The 16833-nt window shown below is 43.1% G+C and overlaps 1 protein-coding gene across 1 annotated transcript; it reads left to right on the top strand.

The window, feature by feature from the left end:
* Window positions 1-1600: 1600 nt before the first annotated feature.
* Window positions 1601-16621, top strand: mnta (MAX network transcriptional repressor a; the record flags this gene model as incomplete). The annotated part of the gene is made up of 6 exons (XM_083887305.1): window positions 1601-1673; window positions 6457-7096; window positions 7499-7540; window positions 7727-7838; window positions 14112-14304; window positions 15389-16621. The coding sequence occupies 6 exons, from the start codon at window positions 1601-1603 to the stop codon at window positions 16192-16194; spliced, it is 1866 nt and encodes a 621-aa protein (XP_083743431.1). The 3' UTR covers window positions 16195-16621.
* Between the last annotated feature and the right edge of the window lie 212 nt (window positions 16622-16833).

A 16833-nucleotide genomic window follows, 5' to 3' on the forward strand; every position in this document is an offset into this window, starting at 1 on the left:
CAAGGTGTTCCCAGTTGCATGATGTGTTTGTCATGTATCGTTGGATTGGCATGGATGACCTTATTTTAGCAGACTGAATACCATTTTGATATGAAACTATAAAGTGATTTAAGTTTCTCTCAGAAACTTTAGTTGCAGATAGATTAGACTCTGACGTGCAGTAGAGAGGTGGAAAAAAAATTGCAATCATTTTGTATTTAACCTCTTTATTTACTTTCGACCTCTGTCCCAACTGTGTTTTTGTAATGTTTGGCACATGTAGTTCAAAGTTTAAAAAAAGTCATGGGCATGATGCAGGTCAGCAGACTGTACATCATGAGCCCTCTCACGCTGATTCGACATAACATTATTCCTCGCATCTATAGTATAATTTACACTCTTTTCAGCAGAACAATACAGTGCATATCATCTGTGCAAGAGCTATTGTCCTCCTTCACACTGACGAGTACAATATCGGATGTTTATTTACTGCGGCCATAGTTACTTGTAAATGTCGAGACAATGAAGATGTCTTCTGGTTTTTTTGCTTAGATCAGTTACTTGGCAACAAGTTTGAAATGACCAAACACTTGTATTGAAGCATTTCTAACAAATATACACGTTAATGCTCTGTGTTTATAAAGTACACTACAGTTTATCATTAGTACCACGAGCAGTGTATCATTTTATATTCATCATGCAACGAGGGAATTTGAATAAGTAATAAATACAGAAAGTTATTTAGCAATATGTTACGGAGTAGTTACATCTGGCCCTTTGAGGGTAACCATTATGCTGATGTGGCCCTCAGCGAAAATGAGTTTGACATGCCCGCCTTAAAGGGTTAAACACGCAAATCGCCAAGATGGATGCCAAAAATTCAAAATGGTCGACTTCCTGTGGAGTTGAGGCCATAGCCCTGATGGACTGTTTTGTTTGTTCATATTGGACTGTGACATCTTTCCACCAAGTTTTGTGAAATTTGCAACTAGGTTTTGGTTTTGTGCTACCAGGTTTCACATTTGGGGGCGCTACTGAGCTATTTTGCGCCAATTTTTTTTTTTTTTACCTATTTTTGTCCATTGTCATCAGTGTTTATGAACTCAAAAATGTGATTCTTTTGGGATGATTTGTTTTCCAGGGATTCCAGTAGGTCCTCGCACCACTGTGTGACCACTGTGTGCGTGCTAACAATTGAGGGGAAAATCGGCTGAGTCACTTCAGTCTGGTCATGTGAACGTAGCCTTGTTGTGGGACGTCACGTGACCTCGTGAGTGAATCCCGTCCATGCATACCGTGCTGCTCCCGCTCCGTGTTTTGTCTCGTGGTGCTCGTGTGTGTGTGTGTGTGGGCGGTTACAAACGGTGCGTGCTTCACAAACCTTATTTGTTCCTTACTACTTTGGGCGCCATCTTGTTTGTAACTGGCCTACGTAAGTACGTGGTGGAGTTTGTTTGGCGGGGGTGTCCGGTTACAGCTTCAGTCTGGGGACCTCTCCCTGTGCTGCCCGGGTGTTTATCACGTTCACTCTGTCGCCTTTCGGCTGTGGCTGAAATAAAACTCGGATAAAGAAAACTAAATACACCGTGTGTGGTTTTTTTTCTCTCTCACGGGGACAGAAATGAGCATCGAAACGCTCCTGGAAGCAGCCAAGTTTTTGGAATTGCAAGCCCAGCAACAACAGAAAGCACGTGGTAAGTTGATATTTTATTACATTTAAATACTGTTTTGTGTCATTTCCTCTTGCGGTCGCTGCGATGTGTGTCGAGTGTACAAATCGTGGGGAAAAAAAACGTATCGGCGAAACGTTTAATTTGAGTCAAAGAAATATATATATGAAAAAAACGACGTGACGTAGAGTCAAAACAGCGTTATATTGTGATCTAATCTCTGTCTGAACAAACATCAGCAGGTTGTTGCTTGTAAATAACAACGACACGAAACGCTACTGAAAGGAAATCAGCCTTAGCTTTGCTTTAGTTTTACTTTCACGTTTGTTCAAATGCCGTGCAGTGCAGACACGTAGGCAGAGTTTGGACATCTTGCTCTTTTGTTTTGCTTTAGTTGTAGTCGGAGTTATAAATGTGTTGCTGTTGTTGTTGCAGTGGCAGGAGTTACTGCAGTGAAACCTGCTGCTCGTTCTCAGCCTCGTTTACATGCAGCAGCAGCAGCGTCGCTGCGAACTTGTCACATCCTGAACCTTCGTCTCTGTGTCTACGTCACAGTCTGCACGATTAAAATAAACAAACAAACAAACAAAAATAAAGAAGCATTAACACGACGGGGGTGAGGGGTAAAGGGCGGTGGCGCTTCTTTTACATAATGACCTGACATCGTCCGCTGGGGATCAAGTGACTTCCTTCTCTTTGCTGCTACTTCATTTAGCACGTTTAGCTGCCGTGTTTGTGTCTGACACACTGCTGCTCACGTGTGTCACCGTTTAGGTAAATAAGTAAGTCCGGTAATACAATGAGTAGATAAACAAACAAACTATGTAGCCTTCCAGGCGCGAGTGAAGCGCTTCGAGTGTCTATGGATGACGTGTGTCCTCCAGCCACGCCCCTTACGTGTTAATCTGGGTGGGTGGTTGGGGGGAGGCTCCGCCCCTTTCACCACGTGCATACTGGGCAATCCCTCTCAAAGATTGTTGATGAAGCAGATGACTTGCTACTTTAAAGAGGGTCATCCTCCAGATTTTAGAGAACAAGTAGTGAACTTGTTTGTTTGTTTGTCTTTTGGTTTTGTTGTCATTCTTCATATTTTCAGTGTTTTCTCTTGTAGATGACTGTCAATGTTGTACCTATAATTACATGGACATTTCTCTTCTGTATTGCTAATTGTTGTAATAATAATTTTAAATTGCTCACAATAAACAAGAAGCTCATCCACACAACCTGTCCCCACTGAGCAAACTTGACTAAAACAGGATGTTTACTTGATGTCAGGAGAAACTAGAAACATTGTGTTAGTCTGAATGTTAGAAAAAGGAACATGTCGCACTTAAATGTTAACATGTAAGTGCGACATATATTTCATTAAATCAAATTTCTCAAAGTCCGATCGACAGACCCAGGTGATGCGACTGGGAGTGAATATTATCACATCACCCATCGCATGTGTCCTATTAGCAGTTAGTTAGATACAATTATTAATTAATTTCTGTACTTATTTATACATTTTTAGATTTATCATCATCCTCCATAGTTTTAGGGATACTGCTAATAGTAACTTATCTAAATGTCTGTGTTGTGAGGTTTGTGTGACATGTTACAAAATTCAATGAACCAGCAGTTTCTGAGACATTTGTGGCATTCAGAACAGTGTCAGAGTGAGAGCTCCTGTTTTTTCCTCACAGCTCTTGCCGCCATGCTGCATTGAGAGAGTAGAGCCCCACCCCCTCCCTCCACCTTGCTTCCCCCTGCTACTGAGCAGCAGGTCACTGTGTGGAGTAAAGTAGGCCAGTGTTCCTCTATGTGCTGCTGTTGCTGCTGCAGTTATATAATGTCTATAGAAACTCTTGATGTTTTTGTAAGATTTTCTCAGGTTTTCCAAAAGAAACTCCTCAGCTTAATGTGTGCCAGAGTTAGAAAACTATACATGATCAGCCTCCCTAAGCAAAACATGAAATCGTTTATTAAAGCCGGATAGCACACTGACGGGAACATCTTGTTCCTCTGAGTGTTTTTTTTTTTACTTTGAAGAAACGGCTTGACAGTGTAAACCATGCACATGTAAGCAGTAAGAAGTCACGTACAAGAATGTTCTCTCTGATGGGGCTAAACGATGATTCATTTTTGAATTGAAATGTCAATTTGATTATTATAAAAGTTGTAGATACATGCATGTTGGAAAAGGTTGACATCTTTAAATTTTATATTTTGATCATATCTCATATCTGTCAGTAAAATCACACTGTGATCTTTTCCTCAGATTGGTCAACCCTACGCTTTGGCGCAAGAAAGAGCTTATTATATCTGGGAATATGTCCGTCTTAATCTGTTAATTAGTTTCTTGATTAATCGAGTAAAAGTTTGGTCCATAATTTTTTTTTAAATGTTCATCAGTTTTTTTCCCCAAACATTTTTACAAATCAGAAAACTTGTTTTAATAAGGAATTGATTAATCGACTGTCAAAATAGTTCACAATAATTTAGTAACTGATTAATAATCAAGTAATTGTTTCATCCCCACTGCCATTACTGAAAAGATTGGTTTTATTACCGTCCCCTAAAACTGTAATTCCCAGAGAGATATTTAAATATCAGGTGTTGCATAAATGGCAATAAAATAGTCAGAAACACACTATGCTCCTTTTTTGTTCTTGTCAGTATTATTATTGTTGTGAACTAGGTCATTGATTTGTTATCCTTTAAAAGTGGGTCCCATTGTAAAAGGTTTGGGAAATATTGAGGTATTACATGGCAAAATGACTCATATTTTGCAGGCAGTGATATTAAACCAGATTTAAATATAAAAGCAGTTGCTCAGTTGCTCAGTTTGCAGTTATTAGGTTCACTCTCCTCACATGTTTGCCTTTGTTTTAGTGAGGCACTAAGATGGGCAGAATCAAGGGCAGCTGGATATGGTTGTTAGATGGTTAATAGATGGTTGTTAGCAGAAGGAGACTCATCATCATAATTAAAAGTTTTGGTGGTTTGTTTGTAAGACCCGAATGTGGTACAGTAAATGACCGTCCTGGGTTCTTTATGACATTTTACAGTCAAATTTTCATTTTGTGTATTGCTGTGGTGACCTTGGTCTTTTTGTTCAGAATGATGCTTGTGAAAGCTACATGTTTTTCCTAAAGTGCAACATCACAGCTGTCATAGTAACAAGTCAGCCCCTTTGTCCTGCATTCATACATTATAAAGTATTGTTCAGTAGACCATAAATTGAAAGTAGACATCATTTTCTGGTTTGTCGGCTGGAGCTAATCGGGAAGTATGTATTCTAAAAGCCACAAGGGGGTGACTCCACTGGTTGTTTAAAAGAAAAAAGAAATAAGGTCAGTAAAAATGGTCTCATCACTAGTTTCAAGTCATCTTGAATAGCATGTGGTCTCAGTTTTGTAAATGTGTTTCCATTTAGAGGAAAATGGGTCGTCTGGCACGTATGAGTGGACACCAGTGTGATTGACAGCTGGTACATGGAGCATGGCCATGGTTAATACTAAGTCTCTTTAGCCATTTTCAGACACACATTCTGGGTAATGTTCTGAGATTTGGGTCAAAACATTCTCTTGATTTTGTCGTTCACATATAACAAACGCAGTTGTCAGAGTGAGATGTGTTTACAGCAGCAGGAGAATCTCTGGAGGACCCAGGTGAGTCGGTTGCATCAACTTGAGTATGCAGGAACTCGAACATTAACTTGGGGATTAGACGAGGGAGCTGACGGGAATCCCTGGAGCAACTTTTGCATTCACACATGCAGCTTCTTTGAACAATCTCCTGAGTTCAGTGCATGTTCATGAAAGCAGCTTTCTGACTCTGCTTCTATTGTTGAATACTACAATATACACATCGGTTAGACAGTCCCTTTGTGTCCAGTTGTTCATCACCAAAACGGGAAAGCTAAGGAGTAGAGATTCAGGAGGCATTTTGAGTTACTATCAGCTTCTCTAATGTGTTTTTACTTTTCTCTCCAGTATTAACGGCCTGTGACTTTGATCATATTACAGCAGGTCCATCTCCTTTAGAGCAACAACCTTCTTTGAATAGAAGAAGTGCTGCTGAGCTATAAAATATTTTCCAAATAGAAAAATGCACATACCCTGAAGGCAGTCGCAAAGCCTGTAAAACAGAAGCACATCATCTCCACAGATTGAGACTTGAACAGGCAGGCACAAATGATTTCCTGATCGTATGTGCTTCCACTGCTCGTGCTGCGAGACCTTTGTCCTTATTTTACCGCTGACGCGAACCTTGCAGTGTTGTTGTCGAATACTTTTTTTAAATTTAAAAAAATAAAATAAATTCTGTTGCCGTCGTGCAAAGGTACATAGTACATACATGACTAGACAACATTTAGGTAGTAAAGTGAGACGGTTGCAAACAGGTTGAAGTCCGAGTGAAAACCTTTAGAAGTCTCAAAAACTGTTTCAGAAGGAAATTCTACTGCTCTTAAAACCTGCTCATTCAGCAGTTTGACAGGATAGGCTTCTTGGCCCTTGCCTGTCTCTGTACTTTCATTGTATACACACAACTTCTCCCTCGGTGAGGTCTGGTAGAAGAATTGCTCGACAGAACCTGCTTAATAACATTTCTGTATATGAAGACTTAACAGAATGATAATGACGGCAAAAGAAATGACCGCTTTGTTTTGCACTGCAGCTTTAAGGTGTAAATTGTGCATACTGTATTTGATTATAATATTTTCGTTTGGTCGCCTTTCAAAGGCACCATCCACTTTACTGTCTCTGCTGTAAATGCATATTACATATTTTTTGTTTAACTGGTCCTTTTTGTCCTTCCACAGAGGATGAACTTAAGGAAACATTTCATCTGGAGCAGTGGACAGTGCAGCGGCACGCTGCAATATTCAACTCAACGGCCCACATCAACAATGTTTTTAAAGCAGAGCAGTGCCAACCGGCCCCTGTAGCATCCACTCTATCTGCTCCAGCCATGGCTATCACAGTCATCCCCATCCCCATGGTCACCAACAACTCCACAGGCTCTCCCACTCTGCCTGTTTCAACACCCTCTCCTCCCGCTGCTCCTCCACTGGCCTCCCCAAAGAGGGAACCTCTCTCCCCCAAGGAGGAAAGTGCACCTGTACTGCTGAGCTCTTCACAGCCCAAGCCTGAGCACCAAACATCTGTGCTGACCACTGGCCACAAGCAGCCGCTCCAGAACCACCACCACCATCATCAGCTCATCGCACCATCTAATAGCACCGAACTGCAGCTGCTGCAGCAGCAGCAGCAGCAGCAGCAGACACACCAGCAGCTGGCCCAGCGCTATGCTGGCTCCATTGTGTCACCCCCACAGCAACACACCTTACTCTCACAACTGAGCCCTGTCCTCCAGCAGACTCCTCTACAGAATGGCTCTCTCTACCGGGGAAGTCCTCCTGATGACAGCCGCCAGCTCGACAACAAGAAAAGGCCGGGAGGGTAAGCGGATACCTGTTAAACTGTTCACTCTGTGATTTAAAATAGCCTTTAGCATGTCACAAAGCAGGACCCCAGGAAGACTAGCCACCACTTTGTGGAAGCTAATGAGGATCCAAATAAAGAAAAAAAGCACAAGCTAAATTTAGCATTGAGTAGCTCAGCTCTTACTAGTGATAATGCACTGCTAAAAGTATAAAATTAAGAATTGTATAATTTCTTGGTAGTGAACATATACTTTCATTTTACAGTTGACAGTTTAAGTATAATATATACACATGCATGTAAAATAACATTCAGATTAGATCATTTTCCTTTTATGTGGAACTCCGGTTTTGATTATTTGTGTCATGTCGCCCTTTTGGGGACCAAATTCTTACCATGCTGTCATCTGTGCTGTTACAGGGCAGGCACAAGAGAAGTGCATAACAAGCTTGAGAAGAACAGGTGAGTCTAACCTGTCTATCATAGGGCCTCCTTTAAGAGAGTGATCTGAGGTTATTAGTATGTCCATTTATGCGTCTGTTTGCTCTAATTTAAATTAAGTTTATCTTTGTGCGCGTTTGATATTAAAATGCAGCAAAGTGTTGCTCTTATCATTTCTAATGTCCCATGTTCTGTGTTTCGTCTCAGACGAGCTCATTTGAAGGAATGCTTCGATACGCTGAAAAAGAACATCCCCAACATCGATGAGAAGAAGACGTCCAATCTGAGTGTGCTGAGGAGTGCACTGAGATACATTCAGGTAAGCTGCTTTGTTTACATGTGTAAACTTAGAGGTTTAAAAATTAAGTCAGGTTTCAGGTAGAGCTGAACAATATCTCATCCTGATACGAATGGCTTTAACATTTCTACATGGAGGAGAGGTTAGTCTGAGGCTTTTGTCCATGAGGCTTTATGTCTGCAAAATAAAATCTGCTATTTTTGCTCCCAGGACACATGAGTTGTTGGTGTACTGCTAAGTTTGGGTCTTTACAAGCATTCATGTAGTTTTACCAAAGTAACACAAATCCTCAAAAAACCGAAGTATCAAGTGTTTTAACTCCTGTGCCCTGCGTGCTAAATTCACTGTTTTGTCCAATGGAGTCTGGTGCAGTGAAGTTGGTGGTTAATATACAGATATTTTGTTGAGTGGTTGACTTGACGTACAGAGCAGAGTCAACTGTATAAAACACACTGATCGTGTAGTACCCCATAAAACACTACTTCCAAAAAACCCGAACTGTCTCTTTTAAAGGTGCTGTTTGTGTATCTACTTATGTTTTCTGCCACTCAGTATGGTTTCTTGTTGAAAGCCAGGTATGGCGAAGGTCACTTGGCGAGACAAGAGATTATAAAATGCTTACTTAAGTCGAAGTTTGTTTGGGAAGCCTTGATGTTCATGATGTTGATGAAATAAACAGAGTTCTTTAAAGCCACAGCTGACATTATTCAGACAATGGTTTACAGTCTTCTATGTGGCACAGGCAGGTTATCGCAAAGACGGGGAATCAAAACAAGGTCATTCTAAACAGACGGAGAATAAGGGCTTGCACCTGAAAGGCCTACTTCTGTCACATTGACACATTATTGATGTAAAAATTCTTGACACCAGTGAACCGTTCAAAGATGAGTCCTCACATAAGACTCAAAACACAACCTCTTTTAACACTTAAACAACAATCCTGACAAATGGTACAACATGGTTTAGGGACTAGAGTCACCAACGAACAGTTTTCATCTTATGTGTGAGTATTTTCTGGTTTCTTTGCTCCATTTGACAAAGAGATCATTAAAACCTTAACTTTTATTGACAAAATGAATACTCCGATGGAGAGTATAATCGACAGATTACTCAAGAAGCACAGCTGAGAGTGTGTGTGTGTCTTTTAAACGTAACTCTATGCATTCTTGTTTCTCTCACACGTGTTTTCTGCTTAGGTGGTGGAGTGAATTCATCATTCCTCCAATTACTACCACAGTTACTACTTCAACTGAGCACAAAGCACGTGTGGTCCAGCAGTGAAAAGGGTCCCCTGTGAAACAGTGCACCACGTTCAGGTTTTTTTATATATATACAACGCCTGTTCTCCCTCCCTGTGTGCTTGGGTTTTCTCTGGTTTCTTCCAACAGTCCAAAAACATGCAGATTTGAGGATTAGGCGAGTGGATGGTTGTTGGTCTGTATATGTGGCCCTGTGATGGACTGGCAAGCCATCCAGGTGGTAGACAGTGAGTGAGAATCATAGCCCTCTGAATTGTAGTCCCATCGAATTGTGAAATACGTACAGATTCCCACCTCTACTGATTAGTTATGTGACATGAAAGGTTACAAGAGAAGACTAGAAGCAGTTAGTATATCCCTATGATATAATTGTGGTGATTTACTTTTTGCCGTGTGTGGACAGTTTGCTGCTGGTTTGTTGCTCTGAGCCACAACAGTCTGGTTATTTCTCTGTGTGTGTGTGTGTGTGTGTGTGTGTGTGTAGATATTGAAGGAAACTAGGACAGCGTGGGTGCACAGCTCCTCAACCAATCTCCTCCCCTCTTTCACCTCTCTAAGCAACACAGGGTTGAGGGTGTTGTGAAGAACTGGCAGACTCACCTGCCTCTCTTTTATTTCCTATTACCGGCTAAGCAGTACAAGGGATATATTTGAATCAAATAGACTAAAGGAAAATCTCAGCTCTTATTACCTTCTGCAAATAAAGAGGCTCCTCACCAAAATTACTCCATGGATGTGCACTCGTATTCTAATCTCATATTCCATTTATTTGACGTAATTTCTCACCACAAAATCGCCCCACATTTGTGTTTCCTTGTATTTTTTGAGTGCTGACTTGTACGTGTGGGTGACATTGGACTTCCCCATATAATCTCTATGGTTACCGTCGTCTGTTGTCTCTTTTGACCAAAACAAATGCATGTCACCTACTGGACTGTAGGTGTATTCTGTGACAGGGAGCATGCGCAGTTGGTGCGTAATCAAACTGGAGGTTTGCGCAGATTCATCCGCGTAGGTTTGGTCCGTCAGGCCCAATGTGGAAATGGGCAGATGGCGAAATTTATGTCACAGGGATGCTAACGGATCTCTGTACACACGCAGATGTGGAAAGTATGACTCAGCCCTTACATGGGCCAGGCTGTTCCTGTGTTGTTTTGATAGTGTGGAGTAAAATATGTATATCCTGCACGCTACCATCTCTCCCTGTTCTTCTGCCATTTCTCTCCTCTGAGCTGGTACCAGAGACGCAGCTTGCAAATGTGAAAATGGAAATCCTCCTGGTCTGAGAGGAGGTGCATATCAGTGGCTCAACATCACATTTCACTTAATTTATCTTGTCCATTATCTCAAGTGTTACTTGAAATGAGTGTAGTTGTAGCAGTGACCTCTATGTTCGTATCTCGTTATAGATATATCAGTTTCTCATGGTGCAGACTGCTTTTTAGACTGCATTTGTCCCTGAAGAGTGTGTCTGTAGTGGCACAGCAAAAGTCGAGGCTATAACACGCGTCTGGTAGCATTGACGCTCCTCCTCTTCACGCTCCTCCCTCCCCCTCCTCCTCGCCTCTTTGAGCTTTTAAGGCCACATGAGCAGCAAGCACATGGCTAGCCCGAGCCGCGTGACGTCACCCTCATTGCTGGGTCTCCGCCCATGTGCTGCAACACAGAGGACTTTCTATACCACCAGGCTTAGCTGCCAGCAGCGGGGAGGGAACAATGAGCTGTAAACACAAGGTTCAGTTTACTCTGCTCGTGCCTCCTTTCTCCCTCAGCTAACACAACTCCCTCCTCTGCTTTTCATCCTCAGATTGCCAGTCGGAAGCATTTTGCGCCATCTTGAGGGAAAATTGATAACAGATTAGATTATATCGCTTTAAAGAATCAGCACAATATTCCAGCATGTTCTGGACTGTTGACCAGTTAGTTTGTAAACTGAGATGAGGAAATGAGGTCACTTATTTAAAGCATGATCTTGCAAAAGCAGTCATTTTTCCCCCCCACTGACAAGCTTTTGATTGTTGGCATGTGACACCACGTGAAATATTCTGTTCCACCTGGAAGGCACAGTAAGACGAGGGTTTATGGTTACCACACTGTCACAAGACCTGTTTGCAGAAAGCCTGATCACTCAGCCAAGCTGTATAGCGTGTCTGTAACGTGGCTCTCGTACAGGTCCTGGCCCTTTAAGAAAACCCAGCCTTGTGCTGTCTGCTGCAAAAGTGAGTCAGTGAGTACAGCCTGTATTGCTCTCTTTCAATCCGCCCTCCCTCTCCCGCTCTCCGTGGGGCCATGTGCTTGGCACTCGCATTGCTTGTGACAGCACTTGATCAGTGTTTACCTTGCACGCGCACATGCTCGCTCATAATGCAGCCTGTCCAAGCGCTGGTCTAGATTTTCACGCTTAGGACGAGGCAGACAAGAGGTGGTGCCTCGTCTCAGCGGAAGGTGGAGGTTTGGTGGCTTAGGAGGTGCAGCCATGTGCAAACAAACTAAAGGTACTTGGCACAACGTGTCCTACCAACCTGATGACATGATTAACACGGCGATGAAGTCATGTGGGATCCATCTGCTGTAGACTGTTATCAGGTCTTGGTTAATCTCAGACCTTGCAGTTTCTAAGGAGACGCTTGCTGTTTGTTTTATTCACCGTCAGCAGCACTGACTGGAACAGCGGAGTTAAGTGTGTCTCGGTGTTTGTGGCGCTTTTCTACCCTCTTTCATTTTTTCTTCATGAGTCACAGAATGTGGCATGAAAAGATGTGGCGCCGCTCACTCTGTATGTCTGCACGCTAATACATGAGGGTGAAAGCAAGGCAGTCGGTCCTGTGTGTTCCACACATTTACACCTTCTATACGATCATGTTATACTGTACTGACAGGTACTGCATATGTAACCTATACTTATGAATATAATTATTTTAATAGTTGCTCCTAAGCTATGCTCTAACCTTTTTTTACGGCTCAGTATACGAGGCACTTTTTTTGTCACATGCTTTGCGTGGTCTTCAAGGTTACCGAGGAAACCTAAAGAGGTATGTAGCTGTTTCCATGGCAACGAAAGATGGTTCCTTGCGACCAAAGATCCAGATTACGTGTTCTGACTGAAGAACGGCTATTCCCAGCTGTTCTAGTTGACAAAGGGGTATTTTATCTACTTTGATTTAAGGTCAATATAGTGCATTGGTGTTTGTTGTTAAAAATAAACAAGGAATTGCAGTAGTGAAAAGCCAAACTAATCTGGAGGCAGTACAGAAGCAGTTTCCCCAAGAAAACGTGCAATGGGATTTTTCAACTCAACATTTCTCCACTCAGTGAAAATGAAATAATCCCAGTGATGAGATGTTGTGGATTTAGTTTGGATTTTCTGCCTTTTCTTTTTCAATTATGTGAACAGGACCTCCTTTTGAATTTGTGTCTGTGTTGCAGCCCAAACACTGACTGCTTGGCCCGAGTGTTTCTAATCCTGGATAAGGTCTAGAAACAGGTGCAGAATCAAAGAAGGCCTGCCTTTTGTCCCGGCTGGGCTATTTATGCACATGTATATTGTGCTGGCTGTAGTTGCTGACATAACCCATACACTGACAATAAAGCATGCTGTTGGCCTAAAACCATACAGACAACTTTCTCACACACAAATGCACAGTGGCCTGAACCCTAGCAGGAAGTCTGCTGACAGGGTTTTTACGATCCTGAGTCATCGGGTTACAAGTCACACCTTTTTATACAGTGTCATTTCCTTGATCCTTCTGGTCAGAGAGTGCACTGGTTACGTGAAGAGTAATAAATTATATAAAGGCTTTCATTTCAAAATGGTACATTAACATTAACGCTACAGGTGTTTGCATTGTGATTATTTTCTGTGTGTATTGTTGCTCGTGTACATTATTCTTGACGTAAGCTTAAATTTGTCTGAATTTTAATTCATTATACTTCCTCCTGTTGCTGTGCACAGGGAAGTGCAGCTCAGTTTGTTTCTTCCCCCCCCCCCCAGTCAGCTGACAGCTTTAAGGAAATTGGGTCACAGAAAGCCACTGCCTAGAAGCACATCTTATTTTCCATCTCCTCCCCCCTTTTGTCAGTCTTTTATTTTGTTTCTCTCACAAACTGTACACAACCTTTACTGAACATACTCCTCATTTCTCAAACAAGTCAACAATTTGTTTATGCAACCTTCATTTTTCGCTGTACCTTTTTGTTGAGAAGTGAACACAGTGACTAATGATTTCTATAATGCAAAACGTACTCTTGCCTTTGTCGGCGACTGAAGCTTTATGTCCGTGCCTGTGCTTGTTTATGTGAGATTGATGATAGTGTAGCCCATGTAAATCATGTTATTATTCAAATAATCCCACTGACCGCCGAAGAGCAATGTCATGGATCTGTTGCATACAATCAGCTTAGTACGATAACATGGTCTGTATCACAAAGATGTTCTACTGTTCAGAACATGAAAGGGTTGGTATTTACATGTGAGTTTACCGAGATAAATTTGGTTATACAAGATTCATTAAGTCATACATGCAAATGTTTCCTGTATGAATTTAAGAAATGTCAAATTTAGCAAAAGTAAAGGAACCTTTAAGAAGCATCTACACTTATCACTCCTGATTATAGCGTTTGCTGCTAATTCATTGAATTACACCCTCGGTGCTATAAAATGTTTGTAAACAGTGATGTGAACACAGACAGCATATTTACTAAAACTGCCCCCCATAAGTATATATTTTAGCACTGAATTGTAGTTTTTAAAGAATGATTGCATCAGCATCACACATGTAGCAGCAGGTAAAGGTGGAGCTGATTTTTGCCTTGTAAAATGCAGATGTCCTTATATGGTAATGTGAATTATTTCTTGTGATACGCAGCTTCACAAAGACAGGATTGTATGTGGTTATGTTGGATTATCATGTTACACTGCACACTTGAACCAAATAAGCCTCAGTACATTTACTGACTGCTGCTCACAGCATCGATTTGCTTTGTTTGGGATTTCACAAATCGGCGACTTGAGCGTTTGATTTTGTTGTTCTTTCAGACGCTGAAGCGGAAAGAGAAGGAGTACGAGCACGACATGGAGCGACTGGCCAGAGAGAAGATAGCGACGCAGCAGCGATTAGCAGAGCTGAAGAACGATCTGAGCCAGTGGATGGACGTGATTGAGATCGACCGCATGCTCCGACAGACGGTGCAGCCTGAAGAGGACCAGGCCTCAACCTCTACTGCCTCAGGTACACTCACAGTCATGCAGGGTATTCTGCAGTCCCGCCCCTGTATGAATATTAAAGGCACAGTAGGCAAGATTTTTTATGGGACTATTGATCACCATTCTCATAATGACCTTTTTAAGCGCAAGTGATCCTCCTCTGGGCTCCTTTTACAGCCTCACAACTAAACCTGTTGTGCAATGGGAGGTTTTGATGAATCACAAGGGAGTTGAGAGAGTGACGGGAGACACGAACATATCACAGGGCTGTTCAGAGAATGAGAGGAGGCTCCTGTTGGCTGAAAATGCATCAACGTTAATGAACATTAACGCATTTCCATGACGACCGACCAGAAAAAGACACACGTGACGTCATGTTTATGTGCAGCGGCACCAGAGTCCAGGCACTGTTTACCAGTTAGCTCCTTTAGCGCCTCATGTTTACACGACTCCCGATTGTTAAAATGAGTCTCTAAAGTAACGCTAAACTTTAAAAACAGAGGCACACATATACAGTACACAGGTACGCTGGTTGTTTGTAGCGCTGCTCTTTTTGTTTAATAAACAGACCTCCAGTTCGACTGTAGGCACACTAACGGTGCTAAAGGAGCTAACTGGTAAACGGTGTCGCAGCACGTAAACATAACGCCACGCGTGTCTTTTACCAGTTAGTCGTAGGTTTTTTTTTTCCTAACGAAGTTAAGTGAATTATCGAACTTCTTTGTCTATCACGATACGATACATATCGTATTATCACCCAGCCCTAGTTCCAGTACACCTACGTACATACAGTTCCCATACAGTGCTGAATTGTTACTCCAGCAACAGCAGTAACTTCCTATACTGCAAATAAACCTAAAAGAGTAAAGAGTCATGGGATGAAACGCGTCAATATCAGCAGAGAGTTTCAGGGAGGAAAAAATTGCTTCCAGTCATTTGTCGTGAATAAACTGAATGTGTTTCTTTATGCTCATGCTTCATGATAAGAGAAGATCAGGACAGACAGTGACAATATCAAAGTGATCCTGTGTACTGCAGCAAACTGTCACATCAATGTCAAACCAGCCTTAGGTGTAAAAAGTTGTGTTTCTCATCTGCTTGTTTTGCAGAAGGTGAAGACATTATGGACGATGACCTAGATGTGGAGAGTACACCAAGAGCACAGACTGCCTTACCAACCGTGCCTCAAACCATGAAACCTGAGCTGCACAAGAGTGCAGCACCCACTCAAACCCCAACACTGACACCGGCCATCACCTCTACCTCCTTCATTACCCAGCACATCTCCATCCAGCACAAGACCCACCCGCACCAGCTTCAGCCAGTGAATTTTCCACCGCCTGTGTCCAAGCCTGCAGCTCCGCTGACGATCGCGGCATCCTGCGCTCCCAGTCAGACCTTGATCCCCAGTCAGACCTTGATCCCCACCCAGACACAGGTGGTGACCACAGCCAGCCTGCACCCCACAGTGATCGCCCACGCCTCTGTATCCCATCCCTCAGTCATCCAAGCAGTCAACCATGTCATCCAGGGAGGGGGACACAAACACATTGCTCACTTGGCTCCCTCCACCACTAGCTCTGTTCATCTGGCCCCGGGCCACCCACCCATCGGCCACATCACTGTGCACCCAGTGGCACACCTGAGTCAGCATCTTCCTGCCCTCTATCCCCAACCGGTAGCCGTTACACAGTCGGCTGTGGTCGGTCACATCACCCACACAATCAACCGCGCCCACCCCCAGATGAATGGCGCCGCACCCTGCCAACCGACCACCACCATCATTGGCAAGCAGACAGCAGTGAGCGCCCAAATGGTGGCCCACCACCCACAGCTGATGGGTCAGACGGTGCTCAACCCTGTGACAATGGTGACCATGCCCTCCTTCCCCATCAGCACTCTGAAACTCGCCTGAGCACTGCCAGCAGGACCACCAGGCTACAGAGACGCCCCACGATGGGGGGGACAACCACTGGCCACAGACCAGGCCATCGACGAGCCCACTGTGACGACAGAACGGCCAAAGCCTCACTGATCCGTCGTGCGGTGACAGTACAACAAGCATCACGGCTGTTTTTTTGTTTGTTTGTTTGTTTTTTTAATGACGAGGAACATTCCCTAAAACAATGTGGAGAAACTACCACAGTGCCCTTTAATCCTTAAATGATGGGATATGTGAGGCTGCATGTGGGTCAAAGTCATGAGGCGTGTCATGTGTGGGGCAGCACTCGGTGGGCAGAGCAGCAGTTTCAGTAACTCGCCTTGGGTTTGTTATCACAGATGAAGGAGTGGTAGTTGTTAGGGCTGTCGCGGTTACTGCAATACCATGTTGACGCTATGTTGCTATCGCAGTCAAACGGGGAGGAGATGGTGTCGGTTCCCTCACACAGTGGATCCCCACAGTTAACCACTGATCCTCCATGTATTTCCCCGCCCACTGTTGACCGCGATGACTGTGCTCAGCAGACTGGTCGGTTCATTGGTATCGTGCGCACACACACTTAGTGATTCTTAACTTTATGATCTAAAGTGAGAAAACGCAACACAATTAATG

This window comes from Microchirus variegatus (genome assembly GCF_963457635.1).
Source record: "Microchirus variegatus genome assembly, chromosome: 3".
NCBI lineage: Eukaryota > Metazoa > Chordata > Actinopteri > Pleuronectiformes > Soleidae > Microchirus > Microchirus variegatus.